The sequence below is a fragment of the Ictidomys tridecemlineatus genome, chromosome 11 (assembly GCF_052094955.1).
Source record: "Ictidomys tridecemlineatus isolate mIctTri1 chromosome 11, mIctTri1.hap1, whole genome shotgun sequence".
Taxonomy (NCBI): Eukaryota; Metazoa; Chordata; class Mammalia; order Rodentia; family Sciuridae; genus Ictidomys; species Ictidomys tridecemlineatus.
Window position 1 is genome coordinate 31,908,788 of NC_135487.1, and position 20,827 is coordinate 31,929,614.

The following is a 20,827-nucleotide window of genomic DNA, read 5'->3' on the forward strand; positions in this document are numbered from 1 at the left end:
GGATGTCCTCTTCCTCCACAGCCTAGCTAATTGTGAAGGCTGGGGCTGCCCTTCACCAGCCTTGCAGAATGACCCCTGTGGTACTTGGCAGTGTAACTTCCCTCTCTTGGCCCTTCATTGATTACTGAAGGCTGAGTCCCTTGAAAGCCTTGCTGTGTGGCCTTTTCCATCCTAATTATACTCAGAATAAGCCAGGTCAGCTGAGAACTGCATTCATAAACCACCTTTTAAAAATCCATGAGCCAAGGTTTAAGAAACAATTCCAAGACACTTCCCAACATTTTCCTTATACAAACATTTTTGAGGACACAGGGAATTTGGTACTAGAAATAGTGATTTCCCTGACTTATTTTGTGGATGCTGTGACCCAGGAAACCAATGCTTTGCACTTAGTTGTAGCTATGGAAAACTTGGGATCTCTGATCTTGCAGCAAACACACCAGGCCTCAAGACATTCACTTTTGGTGTTCTCCTCCCAGCTGCATTTTATTATTTTCCATATGCTAATTTCCCCTTAGGCCCTCAGAATATTTTTTTAAAACTTGTCCATACAGTTTTGTACAACTGTTTCAACCTCACCTTAAAATGAGGCAAAAATGTTAAAAAGTTGAGTTATCATCTGTTATAAGCATCTTTTTAAAAAATATTTATTTTTAGTTTTAGATATATACAATATCTTTATTTTTATGTGGTGCTGAGGATAGAACACAGTGCCTCATGCATCCTAGGCGAGCACTCCACTGCTGCTGTAAACATCTTACCAATTTGTTTTTAATTTTTATTTTGAATTTCCTGTCTATCACATCTCTCAGTTCCCTTTGATGACCACAGAGATAATTGCTGCCATGATTTGAGGACCCCATGGCTGCCACATCTTCACTCCTTAGTTATCCTGCCTCAGTACACCAGTCATTGTGCCTCCACCTTAAAGGAAACAGAAATTGCTTCCAACCCTCTTCTCTAGGTTCCAATTTTGTGGTTCACTAAATTTCAGTTTCAAGTACCATATTTATGCAGGAAGGTGATTCTGTGTCAGCGTTAGGACTGGTCAGCCTAGAGGACTTAGGAGATCCATGGCATTAAACCTGGCTCTTCACAAAATAGGTGCTTAGCAGATGTTTTGTGACTTACATTTAGTTGTAGCTTATGAATTTGGTTGTTCTTTGAAGCAGTTGAATCATATACTTTTCCAAGGGGTGTTTGTCTCCATGGTCTAAGTCTAGGGAATGCAACCTGTTGGTGTTGGCAGTAGCTTGACTTCAGTGACGTTTCTGCTTTTCTTTTTCAGAGTATGACCGGTTGGGCTTCCTCCTGAAGTTGGACTCTAAACTGTAAGTAGAATGAGGAAATGCCTTGGTTCTGGTAGTCTGTGAAGGCTAACCTTAAGGTCACCTCTCTCACACCTGTGGTTGTAGGGAAATTCCCTGGGGCCTCTGTCTTCAGGTTGTCAGTAAAATCTCTGAGCACATTACACACTGCAGGGGCCTGGACAGGATGGGATTGTGGGTGCAAACATAAGGCCTTAGTTGTGGCTGGCATAGGCACCTCATTACAGAAGGGGGCCACTGCCAGGACATGTAGGCCCCCTGGACAGGAGGCTTCTACAGAGTGGAAGGCAGTTGAGTTACAGTCAAAGAAGCCTTACCTCCTGGCTGCAGCGCCTTCTCTGTTCAATCCTGGCTTCCCCTCCAGCTCCAACTCCTGTCACTCCTGCCACCTCTCTTCCTTTTTCCTTGGCCTTTGTAGCAGCTTTTTGTGTTACCTGTGCCTGAAATTCACTTTCCTTGCTCGTCCACTTGGAAAGCTCAAACATCACTTCCTCCCTTCACAAAATTAATTGCCTCTTCCTCTGTGCTTTCACTGAATTTTCTATCTCTGTTACAATTACGTTGCTGTACTATAATTAATTGTGTAATGGTTATTAATTTATTAAGGACACAGGCTCAGAGCCAGACAAACCTTGGTTCACATCCCAGTTTGCCGTGTATTCTCTTTGTGCTTCCTGGTTAGCTACTTAACCACTTTGATCCTCAATTTCATCTATAAGATAAAGACAACAAATGCACGCTTTGTGGAGTTGCTGAAAGGATTTAATTGAACTGATGAATTTACAGTGTGGCGGGGTGGAGTTTGGTACAGGATAGCTAATCCTTCCAGAATTCTTCCCTTTCCTGGCCTTCTTGATCTCTCTAGTTCTTAGACTGCACAGGTATATAATTGTTAGGTGCTCAGTAAACACTGATTTCGTGGATGGGTGGGTGGGTGACTGACTGTGTACTTGCCCATTTGACCTCTGTGCCTGGAGTTGCATATCTTTCCACTCTGTGCATTCATGCTCTGTGTAGACCACTCACATGGTTGATAAAAAAATTCTTGTAAAGGGGCTCGGGTTGTGGCTCAGTGGCAGAGTGCTCGCCTAGCACATGTGAGGCCCTGGGTTTGATCCTCAGCACCATATAAAAATAAATAAATAATACAAAGGTTAAAAAAAAATGCTTGAAAAACTACCTTACCACCCCCGGAACTCCTTTTGTTGTTGCCTTTGTACACCTGTGTCTCCTATCCTGAGACAGGTATCATGGAAGACCAGATATCATGGAAGACCAGAGTTGTGGGTCCTTTTCTCTTTACATAAGGCCTTATCCATAGCTGCTTCAGATTGTGAAGATAATTTACAGAAGTTATCAAACCAGGGCCTGTTTGGCTTTCCCACTGAATTGTCTGGCATCTGGTTCGTTTTCCCGGAATCTGGTTTCTTGGCTCTGGTGCCTTGTGCTATGAGTTCAGGCATTGTAAGCCTCCCAGCTTCTACGTCATGGAGAGGCAGCCAGAGGGGAAGAATGGTTTGCTCTTTCTGCCAGGCTGGTGGAGATTAGCCACATGCTAACATCTGGGGAGTGGAACTTGATTGTGTTAGAAAGCACCACTTCACTGTTAGAAAATTCTTAATTTAGTGCTCCGAACAAAAAAACAAACAAACAACAAACAAAAAACACTTTTTATAAGCAAGTGAAATGCCACCAGAATGGAAGAGAGAGTAATTACTAAGTTGAATCACATTGGTGAAACAAAGGACATGTTTTTGAGGACATGCTATCTCCAGTATTTAAGCTGTCTTCAGCAGGGAAGGAGGAATGTTCTCCTCCTGCCGTGCTGTCCTGACAGAGGAGTGGTACAGAGCAGGCTGTTGTGTATCAGGCTGCCTCCATGAATCTTCTGAGTCAACCGGTTTTTGGCCAAGGAATTGGGTTGGCCCTGTTTAACTCACAATCTAAGGTGTAAGCTAGAACTTTCCTTCCTCTTACTTGTATAAAGGCTTTTGCAGTCCAGTGCTTTCTTCAGAGGAAAACAGATATCTAAAGAGGGTTTCTATCCTCTTTCAAAGAGAAGTTTCCAAGTTAAGGGTTCTGCTTTTGGGGGCAATTCCTCAGCAAAGTTTAGATTTCCCTTTCCAAGTTTAGGTCTGATATCTTCCAGTCCTTCTCAGAGGAACTGGATTGGAATTCTTTCTCTGCTGCTTCGTATTGTGTGACCTTTGGTGATTTATTTTAGCTTTCTGAATTCCAAGTTTCCTTTATGAAAGATATAGGTATGTAACACTCTCTATAGTTTTATGAAGAATAAAAGAAAGGATTCTATAAACTGTGAATTGTAATTGATTTAAGGAGTTCTTTTTATTTATTTTACTAGGATTTATTTAGCTCCTTTTAAAATTTCTTCCTTTTAGTTATACATGACAGTAGAGACTATTTTGACATATTTAAACAAACATGGAGTATATGTTATTCTAATTAGGATCCCAGTGTTGTGGATGTACACAATGCCAAGATTCACTGTGGTGTATTCATACATGTACATAGGAAAGTTATGTCACATTCTACTGTCCTATTCCTATCTCCCTCCCTTCACTTCATTCAATGGATTTGTCTAATCCACTGACCGTATTTAGCTTCTTGAGTATAAGAACTTATATCTTCTGGAAATTTTTAGCCATTCTCTTAAAATATTGCCTCTTCCCTACTCTCTACTCCTCTTTAAAACTCTGATTCAAAAACTCTGATTAAATTTAAGACTGAATGCAGTGGTGCACACCTGTAATCCCAGTGGCTTGGCAGACAGAGACAATTTATCGAGACTGTGTCTCTAAATAAAATATAAAAACGGGCTGGAGATGTGTGACTCAGTGGTTAAGCGCCCCTGGATTCAATCCCCAATACCACAAAAAGTAAAATAAAATAAAAGCCTATCTATAATCAACTGTAACTCCAAAGGACTTAGAGTAAGGATGAACTAGAAATAAACCTGAATCCCTGAGGCAGGCTTACGGGAAAAATAACCACAGCTCTGAGTGAATTAAGGTAAACAGTTAATTAAGCAAAACCTTGATACTCATTGCCATGATTCCCATTGTCCAAGTGATCTAGGGAACTTTAACGCCATGAGTACTGTTGAAGACATTAGCGACGTGGCAGTGCCTTTAAGCACCTGGCAGAAACAAATACAAACCCTCTTTGAAGAAAGATGTGAATTCCTTACAAATAACTTTTCAAGGAAATGAGCTGCAATAAAACTCAATTCACAAGAAAATGAGCTTTTATTAGTTGAGAACCATGAAGAATAACAGACAACAGAGGAGAACCCACAGACATTTCTGAAATTGGAGTTACCACAGTGTATAGAACAATTACATATACTATCAAGAAATTTAATAATTGACCTATGTGCACAAAAAGTCAAGTATTAGATTAAAAAGTAATGAACTTCTAAAATTGGAAAATATGATGATCCAAATTAAACACTCAATAGGAGGGTTTAGTAGTAGATTAGACATAACTGAAGAAAGAGTTAGTTAACTGGAAGATAAGTCAGAAGAGATTACAACAACGGTTGACAAACTTCCTCTGTAAAAACTGGATCATAAATATTATAGGATTTGGGGGTTCCTTGTCTGTTACAGCTACTCAGCTCGGCAATTTTAACATGAAAGTATCCATAAACAATATGTAGACAAGTGAGTATGGCTATATCCCAATACAACTTTATTTATATGAAATCTTAATTTTATAACTTTATATCATAATATATTAGACTTCTTTTCATTCCCCCCCCCTGGGAGATTGTCATACAAAAAAGAGGTGGTGGGTTGCCTTTGACCCACAAGGTGTAATTGACTCACTTCTCATTGAGAATGTAGCATAGCTACATCTGTACATGAAATCATTTCCACACCTTAGGTGTTTTCTTCTCTTGAAACCCTGTGATATTAAAATATTCTTAAAATAACTTTTTGCTTGTGATATTCCAAATGTCATGAAAATAAATGTTTTTCATCTTCATTATATTCTTTTCATTTTATATTTTTGGAATAAATAGATTTTTTAAAATAGATTTGTTTGTGTTTCCTTTGAGAATTCTCTGCTGCTTGTATTGACATGACAGAATCTACAAAAGTTATTCAGACTATTCATGTGCAAAAGCATGTCTTCTAAGTGTAAGATCTGGCCTTCAGGAAGGCAGTTGTTGTTTTGATAGTTAAAAACATGTATGTGCCACATATATATATATATATATATATATATATATATATATATATATATATATATATATATATCCTAGTTTCTACGTCATGGAGAGGCAGCCATGAGAGAAGCAGCATACACACACACACACACACACACACACACACACATGATGTAGAGTCAGACATGGATTTTAGGCCTAGTTCCACTTCTTACTATTTCTACACTTGAGCATTATTTAAACACTAGGTCCTAGTTTCTCACTTTAGAGTGATGATAAGAATAATAGCCCCCAATGAAACTGTGAGACTGAACCTGTTCTGTATCTTTATCTGCTCCACTGAGAAAGATATAGCCCCAAAGTGAGACCTGGACTCACTTTGCCTCCTACTTCATATCCCATATTCTATTTCTTCACTCATTCATTTAGCAAATATTTCTTGAGCACCAACTATATGTTTTGCAAATGGGATTAGCTTGAAAATTCTAAGTCATATGCATGGCCTTTTAAGCCCTTGATTGGATAGGACTCTTGTGAACTAAAGTCTTAGTGAATGTGTTGGGGGAATAAATGAGAACAGCAAGGAATGGAAAGGGGTAGTATTGCTGGGTAGCATGAGCAACAAGCAGATTTTTTTTTTTTTTTTTTTTTTAAAGTTCTGAGGCTGGGACCCATGCCTTGAGCATGCCAGGCAAATACTTTACTACTGAGCTACATCATCAACCTTTTGTTGTTTTGTTTGGTTTTAATAAGATGGCATATTGGTGGTTTGGATGCACAGGTGGAGTATAGAGAGGATGCCAGTGATCACAAGGTACAAGGGGTTCAGATGAAGGAGAAGCCCATATCACAGAGGGCTTAGAAATGGTGTGTTCAGAGAAGACCCAGGTTGCTATGAGAGCAGAGAATGGAAGAAACATTCACCTAAGAAGCTGGAGATAGAAAGGAGCAGGACTTCATGGAACGTCATAGAAAGAGTGAGGGTGAGAGAGAGAAGTAGGAGATTGGGCTAAGAAGCAGCAGAGAATAGTGACTTGAAATGAGAAAACTGACAAAGACATAGTTGGGAGGGGGCACAAGAATAACCAAGATGAGGGCTGGGGTTGTAGCTCAGTGGTGAAGCACTTGCCTCACATGGGTTTGATTCTCAGCACCACATAAGAATAAATAAATAAAATAAAGATATTGTGTTGTTTTTTTTTTTTTAAAAAAAAAAAAGAGGAAGGAGAACCAGGATGCAAGGTTAATGAGGTGATGGGCATTGTTGGCCTCAAGGTGGCCCAAGAGTTGATCCTGTCTTCCCCTAGGGCTGGACACTCAGGCTTATTAGGGCATATAGCTACAGCCTGAAAGGATGATACCTTTAGGGATTCAAGTCTGGTCCCTTGGGAGACTCTGCAAGGGGTCTGCTGTCAAAGTTGAGGGCCCTGGGGAAGGTTTTAGAGCTAAAGCCTCCTGCCCCAACAGCAGGGTGAGCACTTTCTCATTCATTCAGCAAATTTCTTGAGTAATTCCCAACCATTAGGTAATATTCTGTGCTCTGAGGATCAGCAGTGAACATGGTACTCAGTAAACAAAAAGTACTAAGTGCTGTGGAAGAAAATAGAGCAAGACAAGGCAATGCTGTTGCGATTGCAAGTTTAAGTGGGGTGGTCAGAGTAGGACTCACTGCGAAGGTGACATTTGAGCAAAGACTCAAAGGAAGTGATGGGGTTAGCCCTGTCCCTATCTGGAGGCAGAGCATTCCAGACAGAACCCTAAGGATATTTCATTTTCAGGAGAGTTTGACACTCTGATCTAGGAATGTGCCCATCAGTCCAAGCTAGAGGGGCCATCTGGACACCTTGACAGAACCAGATCCTGGCAGTCAGTGCCTGGTTCCTGAGTGGTTGGGAGCCTTCTGGGAGCAGATTTGATTAATGAAGTTTTTATCTATTTCATCTGGGTGTGGATTGTTGCTGTGTGCTCTGGGGAAGGTCCTATCTCCACCACAATGTGGTGTTTTATAGTTACCAGGTGTGCAAGAACATGGGGACTTTAATGTTCAGTGTAATTTCATAAGAAATTTGCTGTGACACAAAGATATGAGAGCCCAGACCATCAACTTTTAACCCCCAGAGCCCTGTGAAAACCAGGCCAGTTGTGAAAGGCCTATAAACATGGGGCAGTCTAAAATACAGCTGGAGGAACTGAGTGTAGTGGCGCACATCTGTGATCCCAGCTACTCAGGAGGATCACACGTTCAAGTCAGCCCGGGTGACATAGGGAGACCCTGTCACAAAATAAAATACAATTCAACTGAAGGGGAATATACTAGTTCCAAACAACCTGCTAAGTTTCTTATGGCTGCAGAGGGGAAGTATTTATCGAGCATTTACTACATGCCTAGTGCCATTGTAGGTGTTTTTTATGTTACCTTTTTCTCATAACAATCACTTTGATGATTTCATTTAGCCTCATCTGCATGCTGATGACTCCCAGATTTATATCAAGCCCAGTTCTCTTTCCCCAGACTCCAGACTCTGCTTTTCCAATTGCCTGAACTAAATTTCAGATTTACACCACTGCCCCCCAGAATTTTTCTTACCCCAGAAAATGACAACTTCTTCCTTCCCGTTGCTTGAGCCAGAAACCTTAACATCATTTCTTTGACTCTGAAATTTAATCACCAGCAAATCCTTTTGACTTACCTTAAATTCAAGATCTCCAGCTCCAAGCTCCTTTTCCTGTCTTCAAACCATCACCCTGTCCAAACAGCTCTCTTCTCCCACCTCATCACTGCTATTCCAGCTGTTCTCTCTGCCTTCAGGTCTCTCTGCTTACTTCCTATGGTCCACTATTAGTCAGCTTTCTGCCATTGTGATAAAATATCTGAGAAAATCAACTTAGAAGGAGGAAAGATTTATTTTGGTTCACAGTTTAAGAGGTTTCACTCCATGATTTCCTGGCCCTGTTGCTTTGGACCTGTGGCAAAGCAGAACATCATTATGGGGAGTGCATAGTGAAGCAGTGCTGTTCACCTCTTGGTGGCAGGGAAGCAAAGAGAGGAAGGAGCCAGGGTTCCAATATGCCCTTCACGGACACACACCCCCAAAGACCTAACTTCCTCCCCCAGGCTCCCTCTGGGCTGCACTTCCTAAAGGTTCCACCATCTTTCAGCAGCACCATCAGCTGGGGCCAAGACTTCAATACATGGCATTTGGAAGACATTTAAGACCCAAACTGTAATATCTACCTCCACACAGATGCAAAAATGGTCCTGTTAAAATGCAAGGTTGATCTTGTTACTCCTGTAATGAGAACCCTCCAGTGGCTCTTTTCTTAGATCTTTATAATCCTCACCAAGGGCCTATATGGTCCAGACCCTGGCTTTCTTACTACCTCCTTTTTGTCTTTTATTCATACTGGGCCCCATACTTGGGTGCCTCAAATACTCCAGGCCCACTTCTGCCTCAGACCCTTGGATTTGCTCATTTCTGGAATACTCTTCCCCAGATACCTATAGAGATTGTTAACTCCCTTACCTTTTCAGACCTTAGTTCAACTGCTACCTTGTTAGTAAAGTTCCCCTGCTCATCCCATTTTAAATTGTCATGCAGACCCTTGTTGGCATTCCCTATCTCCTTTACTGTGTCGCTTCCCCTGGCATGTGTGGATCTCTGTTGGATGCTCCTCACCTGTTGCTTCTTGTTTGTTGTCTACCTCCTACTCGAGGGAGGCCAACAGCGACATCTGTTTTGTTCTCTGTTATTTTCTACCACCTATTAATATTTGTTGCATAGATTAATGAATCAGTGTTCAATTCTGTGAAGTAGATAGTATTCAAGTGCATTTTAACAAATGAGAAAGTGACCATAGAAGGGATAAGTAATTTACATGTGTTTACAGAACTACACATAAGCAAGCCAGTATTTGAACCCTCTTCCACCAGCTCCGGACTTCCTACTTCTCCCACTATTCAACATTGCTTTCTATTTTTTTTTCCAAATTTACGCTCAGTTTCATTCTAAGTTTGAACAATTACACTGTAGACTTTATAAAGGCAAAATGACCTGCTCAGATGTATTCACAGTTCCTAACATAGTGTTAGTAGTGTACAGTAAACTTTCAGTAAATGTTTTTTACAGAATTTGAGGACATAGGAAGAGAGTATAAGAGATCATAGTGTCAGCCTTTAATAAGAAATCCCAGATCCTTCAAGTATCAATTCTGGAAGAGTTATAGGGAGTGGGGAAGATTGTCAAGTGGCCACTGCCTTGACCTAACCCTGAATTCACTATCTCCTGGAGGTCTCTCACTTCAAGATCACTGCCATCCATCACAATGACTCCTTGTGGGATACAGTGTGATATTTTGGTACATTTAAATATTGTGTGTTGATCAACTCAATACTTAGGTTATCCATCACTCAAAACTTTTTTTTTTTTTTTTTTTTGGTACCAAGGGTTGAACCTGGGGCACTTAACCACTGAGCCACATCCCCAGCCCTTTTAAAAAAAAAAAATTTATTATTTCTTTGTAATGAGAACATTCACCATCCTCCCTGCCAGCCATCTTTAATTATATGATGTGGTATTGTTCGCTGCAAGGGTACCCTGATAGTAGAACACCAGAAGTTACTCCTCCTATCTGGCTGTGACTTTGTACTCATTAACCAATCTCTTTCCATTCCCTGCCCTGCCTTCCCAGGCTCTGGTGAACCACTTCACTCTCTACTTCTATGAACTCAGCCTATTTAGATTCCATATGTTAGTGAAGTCATGCAATCAAAATGCAGAGCTTACTTTTCTGTAGCAATTGTGATCCAAAGCCATTCTTTTTTATAACAGCAGAGAATAGCATTGCAGAATTTGGCTTGGTTCTTTGCTTTATAACTGTTAGCCTATTTCATAGCATACTGTTGAAAGACCTCCTCTTAGACATCTTGATACTTATGTGACCAAGTCCCAGAGAGCCAAATTTTCACTTTACAGCTCCCTGCGTCTCTCTCTCTTTCTGCACAATTGACCTTGACCTTGACTATGTATTGGAATTACCTGGGGAATTAAAAAAATTACTGATGCCTGTATCCCACCCCTTAGAGATTTTGAAGTCATTGAGCAAGGGTGTAACATGGGCATTGGAAGTTTTAAAGCTCCCCTGGTAAGTGTAATATGCAGCTTTAATAAACATGGAAACATGCTTTAATAAAAGATTCCCATTTCCTGTCTGAGGAACTCCTCATTTCCGAAGGTGATTAATACTAAGAATAAATGTGTCTGCACATAGGATATATCTGTGTGCAATGATTTGCACCTGGGACCTCACCACCCATAGATTTTGATTTAGTTGGTCAAGGATCAGGCTCAGATACCTATGTTAACAGTTCCCCTAGATGATTTTAATGTGCCAGGGTTAGAACCATGAGGGTATAGCCTTCAAGCCTGTCACAGTGTGCATATCTGAATACTGAATAGAGCATATCAACTACTCAATATCATAACAGTTATGTCAGAATAATGGGATTGTGAGTACTTACTTTTCTTTTGATCGTAACTATTGTTCTTATGATACCCTTACAATGAAAAAATATATTTGGATTTCCTTTGTGGTTTTTTTGTTTCCTTTCTTCATGTTCTTTTAAAATCTAAATCAACTGAAGTTTCCTATATATAATTTATTGACTTATTTATATATTCCTTATCTATAATTGAAATAAATGCTGTGTAAAGACATATCATCTGTCTTTTCTATCCTCTCAGAGCACCAGCAGTTCTGAGGGTAGAATATGGTAAGTCTGGAGTGATGGGTAGAAACCAAATCATGAGGGGCTTTAGAGATAAAGCTTGGATGTGGTGGCACACACCTGTGATCTCAATGAGAGACTGAGGGAGGAGGATCATAAGTTAGCCTCAGCAACTTAGTGAGACCCCATCTCACAAAATATAGAAAGGACTGGGTATGTAGCTTGGTGGTAAAGCATCCCTGGGTTCAATTCCCAATACCAAAGGAAAAGAGGGTAGGAGGAGATAACATAAAAAAGACTTGGCTTTATCTTGAAGGCATAAGGTAACCTTGAAGGATTTTAGCAGATAAATAACATAGTCAGTTTTGAACCTTAGGAAAATGAGGTTGATTGCAGGAAGGCAGATGAATTGGAGAGGGGCAATAGTGGAAAATGAAAGAGTACTTAGTTCTTCATAGAAGTATGGAGAAGAAATCAGTAGAGAAAATCAGAAAAACCAAAAGCCAGTTCTCTAAAAAGAATATCAATAAAATTGATAAATCTCTAGTCAGGATGAAAAAGAGACAGAAGATAAAAATTACTAATATGAGAAATGAAAGAGGGCTCATCACTGTTAATCCATGGATAAGAAAAGTATAATTAAGGAGTATTGGAAACAACTTTATGTTCACAAATTTGATAATTGCTTAAAAGACACAAACTACCAAAACTCACACAAGGAGAAATAAATGATCTGAATAAGGCAATATCTACTGGAGAAGTTGAATCAATAATTAATAACCAGATGGTTTCACTGGTGGAGTCTGTTAAAATCAAAGGGAAAAACTATCAGTTTTCTACCATCTCTTCCTGAAAATAGAAGGATCACTTCCTAATTCATTCTATGAGGCCGGCATTACCCCCAAAACCAAAACCACATAAGATATGAGAAAGGAAAATTACTACCAGTATCTCTCACAAACGTATTGCAAAAATCCTCAACAAGCCAGGTATGGTGGTGCACACATAATCCCTACAGCTAGGAGGCTGAGGCAAGAAAATCATGAGTTCCAAGCCAGCCTCATCAATTTAGCAAGCACTAAGCAATGCAGTGAGACCCTGCCTCTAAATAAAATATTAAAAATGGGCTGGAGTGTGGCTCAGTGGTTAAGCACATCTGGGTTCAATCCCCGGAACCTCCAAAAAAAAAATAGAAAATTGATTGCAACAATGTATAAAAAGATTTATAACCAAAGTGGAATTTAATCTAGGCACGCAAAGCTAGTAGTTCAATACTTGAAAATCAGCCAATATACTAGACTAAAGGAAAAAGAAATCATTCAATCATATCTGTAGATGCAGATAAACATTTGTCACAGTCTAGTACCCATTTATGACTTAAATAGCTCTCAGCAAACAATTAGAGGGGAATTTCCTTCAGTTTTACAAATGTATAAAATACCTCCAACTAACATGTGTGCTTAAATGAAGAAAAACTAGAAGCTTTTCCCCTAAGATGGGGAAAAAACAAAACTGTTACCCTTCACTATTCCTATTCAACATCATATTGGAAGTCCTAGTGGTTCCAATAAGATAAGAAAAGCAAATAAAAGGCATATAGACTGAGAAGAAATAAAACTGTCTCTATTCAGAGATGACATTACTGTCTACATACTAAACCCCAAAGATTGGTTTAAAAAAAAAAAAAAAACAACTCTGAACTAATGAGTGATTATAGCATGGTTGCAGGAAACAAGGCTAATACACAAAAGACAATTTCTTACACACACACATCAGCAATGAATAATTGGAATTTAAGGGCTGGGGATGTGGCTCAAATGGTAGCGTGCTTGCCTGGCATGTGTGCGGCCCATGTTCGATCCTCAGCACCATATACAAAGATGTTGTGTCCACCGAAAATCTAAAAAATAAATATTAAAAAATTCTCTCTCTCTCTCAAAAAATATTTTAAAAATATTTAAAATTAAAAACATGGTTTCGTTTACATTAACACAGGAGGGGGGGAGGGAGGAAGGGAATGAGGAAGGCCAAGGCTCAATCCCTATCACCACAAAAAAAAAAAAAAAAAAGGAAGGAAGAAAGAAAGAAAGAAGGAGAGGGAAAGGGAGAAGGGGAAGGCGGAAAGGAAGACAGATGTATGGATACACGTGTGTGTATACACATGTATAAGAATGAAGCAAACTTCAAAACTAATGAAAGAAACCAGATAAATGGAGCCAGATATACCATGTTCAGATAGACTCAGTCCTGTTAAAATGTTCATTATTCTCATTCTTTATCTATAGATTCAATGTGAAATTCCAGCAAATTATTTTGTGGATATCAACAAATTCATTTTAAAGTTCTTGGAAAGGCAGAGGACCCAGAATAGCCAACAATACTGATAAAAAACAAAGTTTCAAGACTGACACTGTCTGGCTTCAGTCCTGAAATAAAGCTTCAATAATCAAGATAGCATGGTATTGGCAGAGGAATAGACAAATAGATAATGGAACAGGAGAGAGAGCCCAGAAATAGACCCACACAAATAGAGTCTGTTGATCTTTGACAAAGGAACAGAGGCAATTCAGTGGGAAAAGAATAGTTTTTTCAACAAATGGTGCTGGAACAATTGGACATCACATATGCACGAATTAATCTTTCCTCTTATATGATTCACAAAAATAAACTCAAATGGAACCTAAATAGACCTAATTATGAAACACAAAACTATAAAATTTCTGATACTGGGGGTATAGCTGAATAATGTACAGTACTTGTGTAGGGTGAATGAGGGCCTGGGTTCAATCCCCAGCACCACAAAAAAGAAAAGAAAAAAAAGAAGAAAAGGGAAAGAAAAACTATTAAACTTTAGAAAAATAACATAGGAGAAAAATCCAGGTGATCTTGTATTTGGTGTAAATTTTTAGATACAAAACAAAAAAACATAATCCAAGAAAGAAATTGGTAAATTGTTTTATTAAATTTTTAAAAACTTGTTCTCTGTGAAGGGTGCAATAGCCTCAAAACAACAACAACAAACTTGGAAATCAATCTAACCAGAGAAGTGAAGGGCCTCTACAATGAAAATTACAAAACACCAAAGAAAGAAATTGAGGAAGATCTTAGAAGATAGGAAGACTTCTCATGTTCTTGAACAGGTAGAATTAATATTGTAAAAATGGCCAAACTAGCAAATGCACTATCCAGATTCAATGCAGTTCCCTTCAAAACTCCAATGACATTCTTCATCGAAATAGAAAAAGCAGTCATGAATTTCATTTGGAAAAATAAGAGGCCTAGAATAGCAAAAGCAATCCCTTTTTAGTAAGAAATGCAAAAGCAGGAAGCATCACAGTACCAGTCCTTAAATTATACTACAGAGCTATAGTAACAAAAACAGCATAGTATTGGGACCAAAACAGACATAAAGACCAATGAAACAGAACAAAAGACATGGAGACAAACCCACATAAATACAGTTATCTCATACTAGACAAAGTTGCCATGAACTTACATTGGAGAAAATGGTGCTGGGTAAACTAGAAATCCATATGTAGTCGAATGAAATCTAACCCCTATCTCTCACCCTGCACAAAACTCAAAGTAAATCAAAAACCTAGGAATTAGACCAGAAACCCAGCACCCACTGAAAGAAAATGTAAATCCAAACTTCAACATGTCAGCTTAGGAAGTGACTTCCTAAACAAGACTCCTAAAGTGCAAAAAGCAAAATCAAAAATCAGTATATGGGATAACATCGAACTAAAAACTTCTCATAGTAAAGGAAACAATCAAGACTGTGAAGAGAGAGCCTAAAAAATGGGAGAAAATCTTTACCACCTGCACTTCAGAGAGGGTGTTAATTTCCAGGATATATAAAGAACTAAAAAACTTAACTCCAAACAATAAATAACCCAATCAAAAAACAGGCAAAGGAATTGAATAGACACTTCTCAAAAGAAGAAATATGAATGGTCATCAAATATATGAAAAAATATCCAACATCTCTAGCAATTAGAGAAATGCAAATTAAAACTACACTGAGATTCCATCTCTAGTCAGAATGGCAATTATCAAGAATACAAGTAAATGTTGGTGAGGATGTGGGGGAAACGGTACACTCTTACATTGCTGGTGGGACTGCAAATTGGTGCAACCACTCTGGAAACAGTATAGGAATTCCTCAGAAAATTTGGAATGGAACCACCATTAGACTCAGTTATCCCATTCCTCAATATATATCCAAAGGATTTAAAATCAGCATAGTGATGCAGCCACATCAATGTTTATAGCAGCACAATTCATAATAGCTAAGCAATGGAGCCAACCTAGGCACACTTGAACAGATGAATAGATAAAGAAATTGTGGTATATATACACAGAGGAGTATTACTCAGCCATTTAAAAGAATGATTTTATGACATTTGCCAGTAAATGGATGGATGTGGAGAATATCATGCTAACTGAAATAAGCCAGTCCCAGAAAACCAGAAGTAAAATGTTTTCTCTGATATGTGTGAGCTGACCCACAATGGGGTAGGGAATAGAAGTTCAATAGATTAGATAAAGGGAAGGGAGAGGGATAGGAAAAGAAAAGATGGTGTAATGAAACTGACATAATTTTCCTATGTACACATATAAATGTACACCATGAATCTCACCATCATGGACATCCACAAGAATAGGGTCCTAATTAGAATGAGATATAGTCCATGCTTGTATAATTATATCAAAATGGAATCTATTGTCAAGTATAACTAAAAAGACTAATAAAAATGAAAAGAAAAAGAAAAATACTCTGTATGATACTGTAATGGATATATATCATTTTACATTTGTCCAAAGCCTTAGAATATACAACAGGTAGAGTAAACCCTAATGTAAACTGTGTGCTTTGTGTGATTTTGATATGTCAATAGAGATTCACTAATTGTAACAAACGTGCTATACTGATGAGAGGTACTAATAATGGGAGAGGCTGTTATATGGGGCCAGAGGATATGCAGGAAGTCTCTTTACCTTTCCCTAAATCTGTGAACCTAAACCACTCTTAAGTAAAAGTATGTCGTTAAAAAACAAAAAGTGTTTTAAAAAAATTCTTAACTCTGTAAATCATCATTTAAAATGTTTGATAAAGCTGCAGATTACAATAGGAAGAATATTTAATATTCAGATAGACTTTGTTTCTATTGATTTTTCTCACGTGATTTTATAAAGTCAAATGAAAATTTCTTTTTTTTTAATATTTATTTTTTAGCTTTAGGTGGACACAATATCTTTATTTTATTTTTATGTGGTGCAGAGGATCCAACCCAGTGCCTCACGCATTCCAGGCGAGAGTGCTATTACTTGAGCCACATCCCCATCCCTCAAAGGAAAATTTCGAAGAAGTTAACAAAAGTTTTTGGAATGGAGATACTCTAATTGACCTAATTGAAAAGAAATGTCAATCTCATCTGATTCAAATGTATGATATATCAAGATCATTGTACTGTTATGTGTAACTAATTAAAGCAAATAAAAAAATTAAAAAAGAAGAGAATATTATGCATTTTTAAATGTATAATAATTGGTACCAAACACTTTTGTATTTATATTCTAATAATACACTTTAAAGAGTAATAAAACATTTAGTTAAAATTTCAAAAAAAAAGTCAAGTCATTAGTTATTTAGATAGTCTGTTCAAGCTACATAAGCAATACAAATGTGTTTTCACTGAAATTTGTTTATGTGAGTACTTAGGCTAGAGTTTTAGCTTGTAATTGAAACTAGCAATACATACAAACTCATTTTATTAAAAGAAAAAAAATGGGTGGGGTTGTAGTTTAGTGGTTGAGCATTTGCCTCGTATGATGAAGCACTGGGTTCGATCCTCAGTACCACAAAAAATAAATAAATAAAACAAAGATATTGTGTCCACCTACAATTAAAAAGAAATTTTTTAAAAAATGAGAATGAGAGAAAATGAATAAAACCAGCCACAGACTTGGGAAACACATTTTCAAAACACCCAATGAAGGACTTGTATCTAAAACATACTAAGAACTCTTAAAAGTCAACAATAAGAAAAAAAACTAACCCACTTTAAAAATGGGCAAAAGATCTGAACAGATGCCTTCCCCAAAAACATATATAGATGGCACATAAGCATATGAAAAGGTGCTTACATCATATGTCATTAGGGAAGTACAAATTAAAACAGCAGTGAGATACTGTCACACGTCTATCAGAATGGCAAAAGAAAGAAAACCAACAATCTCAAGTGCTGACAAGGAAGTGAAGCAATAGGATTCTCAGTTATTGCTAGTGGGAATGCAGAATGTTCTGGCTGCTTTGCACCATATCTGCATCTTCTGAAGCTAAACATGGTCTGATGAGATATTCTGGTATTTATCCAATTGAGTTGAAAACAGATCCGTTCAGAAACTGCACTTGAATATTTATCAATTTTATTCATAGTTGCCAACAATTGGAAGCAACCAAGTCATTATTAATAGGAGACTGGATAAACAAATTGTGGTACACCCAGACAATGGAATATTATTATTCAGCACTAAAAAGAAGTGAGCCACCAAGGCTCACAGTGACATAGAGAAGCCCTAAATACTAAGAGCTAAGTGAAGGAAGCCAGTCTCAGAGGCTACATACTATATGATTCCAATATGACATTCTGGAAAAGGCAGAACTATAGAGACTAAAGAGATCAGTGATTCAGTAGCTAAGCTCTGGAACCAACCTAGGTGTCCTTCAACAGATGAATGGATAAAACAAATGTGGTGTATATACACAATGGAATGTTATTCAGTCATAAAGAAGAATGAAATTATGGCATTTGCCAATAAATGGATGGAATTGGTGGAAGGGAGAAGGGGGAGAAAGATGGATAGGTATATTATGTATTTGTCAAAATCTACAGAATCATAATATAAAAAGTCAATGCTAATGTAAATTGTGAACTTCAGTTTATAATAATGTATCAGTAAGGTTTCATTAATTGTAATAAATGTGCCACACCAATGCAAAATGTTAATAGTAGGGGAAAATGTGGAGCGGGGCAGGAGATATATAGGAGCTACATATTCTACATACTTAACTTTTCTGAAAATCTAAAACCCTTCCAAAAACTAAAGTGCATTAAATTAAAAAACCACCACCCCTAACAACCAAGGGCTTTGAAATTTAAAAAAGAAAGAGAAAGAAAAAGAAAGTGTATTCATTTTTTAAAATAAGACTGGGGGTGTAGATCAGTGGTACCAAATATGCCTAGCATATGTGAGGCCTTCTGTGAATCCCCAGCACCAAAATTAATAATAAAATAAATCAGCAACAACCAGAGTCTTTGAAATCAAAAAGAACTGTGGTCATATCTTCTTCCTGCTGCTTTCCAGTTGAGTTCCTGTATTTTCTTGTTTATAAAATTAGAATGACAATGTCTATCACAGAGTTGTTTGAGAACTAGCAATAATGTAAAAAAAAATGAAAACTAAAGCCCCTGGTATTGCTCAAGATTATTGATTACATTCCTTCACTTTCTATTATTTTGTTCCCAAAACATCTCTGATGGGAAACTTTGCTTCTTCTCCATGTCCACTATCACCATTGATCTGGGCCTCCCCCTTTCTCTTCCTCTGCATTGCAAATCCTTCAGTGGTTCCCCACTGGAAGTTCAGGTTCCTGTCCTGGAAGCAAGACCTTGATCTGGTCTCACAGTGACAGTTCCCACATGGGCCAGGCTTTCTTTCTCCTCTGGGCCTTTGTACATACTGTGCCCTCTGCTGAGAATGCCCTTCTACCCTCTCTTTTTTTGACATCACCCTATAATTTCCCAGGCCATGCCCATCTCCTCATCTCCCCACCCCCTGTGCATAGTTCTTGTTGTGTTCATCCTTGAAGGTATCTTTTATTTATATGCCTTTTTTGCTTCCTAGATTACAATCTTGAGGGCAGGAATCCATGTGGGGACATCAGATCCCTGAGTGCTGAGATTCTCAAATAGTTCCTCCAGAGCATCCTGGGTAGGGGGAGAAAGTGAGGCCCCACCAGCAGCTCTGTCAAGCATGAATATTCTTTAAGATAGCGCGAGTCTCTGTCTGTCTCTCTCTCTCTCCCTCCCTCTTCTTCTCCCCCCCCCCCTAGGGATTTAACCCAGGGATGCTTTACCACTGAGCCACATCCCCAGCCCTTTTTATTTTATTTTGAGACAGGGTTTCACTAAGTTGCTTAAGGCCTCACTAAGTTGCTGAAGCTGGCTCAAACTTTCAATCCTCCTGCCTCAGTCTCCTGAGCTGCTGGAATTACAGGCATGCACCATCATGCCTAGCTCTCCTCTTATTTTTAAAGTTTTGAATTCTATACCATAAACGTGTTGTCTTGATACAGTCTTTCTCATCTCTTTTAAGTACATTTATTGCTCCAGGAAGATATCCTGTGTTTATACTGTGACTTTGAGTACCTGGCTTTTAAAAAAAATTTTTAGGCACCGGGGATTAAACTCAGGGGCACTTGACCACTGAGCCACTTCCCCAGCCCTATTTTGTATTTTATTTAGAGACAGGGTCTCACTGAGTTGCTTAATGCCTCGCTTTTGCTGGGGCTGGCTTTGAACTCACAATCCTCCCAAGCTGCTGGACTTACAGGTGTGCGCCACTGCACTCAGCTGCATTATCCTTCTGATGCCTAGGAATACTGGCTTCCAGTGACTGTCAAAGGTTGTGACTGCTTTGTTGATGGTGACCACAAATGCAAGTGTAACCTTGAAGGGGAGATGTGAGTTGAGCTACATTTTCTGGTTGTATTAAATTCGTCATTGGAATTTAGGTAGTGTGAATACAGAGCAGCATATCCACCAACCATGTGCTCTCTTGGGCTCTTTCAGCTCCACATGCCTGGGTCTAAGGCCAGCACTGGTTTAGAAGATTATATAAAGATAAATTACATAATTAGACCCACTGTCAGACACATAGCTTATGCTCAGTAGATGTCAACTGCCCTGATCTTTTCACTATCACCCAAGAAGAGAATGTTTTCATTTTTAAAGAAATGAAGCATAGAAACAAAATTTTGAGTTGGAATAGTCACAGCAGGCCCCAATAGAGAGTCCCTATGAGAATTCTCCATGCAGAACAAGCCCAAGCACTGGGAGAGCTTCATGGAGAGAATCTTCCCAGCCACGATGAAGAAAATTACAAGGCCAAAGACAAGGATAAACCATAGTAATGTCAGCCCCAGAATCACTGATGAAACAGGAAAGTGGCCTGGTTTGATGGAGCGTGTGTGTTGTGCCCAGTGGCCCATACAGAGGGCAGAGCCTCCAAAACTCAGAAATGCCACAAATTCCACATGGTTCCAATCAAGTGCTCCTCTTCTCTTATAATAAGGAAGATATTTGACAGTGCTTCAGAGTTTATCACAGGTGGCTGGGCGTAGGGTAAGAATTGTTTAGAAACCCAGGTCTACACTGGAGGCCACATAGAACAAATGGCCAGTGGTGTCAGAGTGGATTGGCACACCCCAGTGTGGATGGAGGATGACAGTGCAAAAAAAAGCCAGTTAATGAACCTGTCAAATCAAGGTGACCAAATGAGTTTTACCAACATTTT

At 38.6% G+C, this 20,827-nt stretch overlaps 1 protein-coding gene across 8 annotated transcripts in view; it reads left to right on the forward strand.

Moving 5' to 3' along the window:
* Positions 1-20,827, forward strand: part of St3gal3 (ST3 beta-galactoside alpha-2,3-sialyltransferase 3) — a 192,188-nt gene that overhangs the window by 97,363 nt on the left and 73,998 nt on the right. For all 8 annotated transcript variants that reach the window (XM_005317921.3, XM_040288511.2, XM_021719809.3 and 5 more), the window contains one exon: positions 1,289-1,331. In XM_005317921.3, coding sequence (XP_005317978.1) covers positions 1,289-1,331 — 43 coding nt within the window. The remainder of the gene's footprint in view (positions 1-1,288; positions 1,332-20,827) is intronic.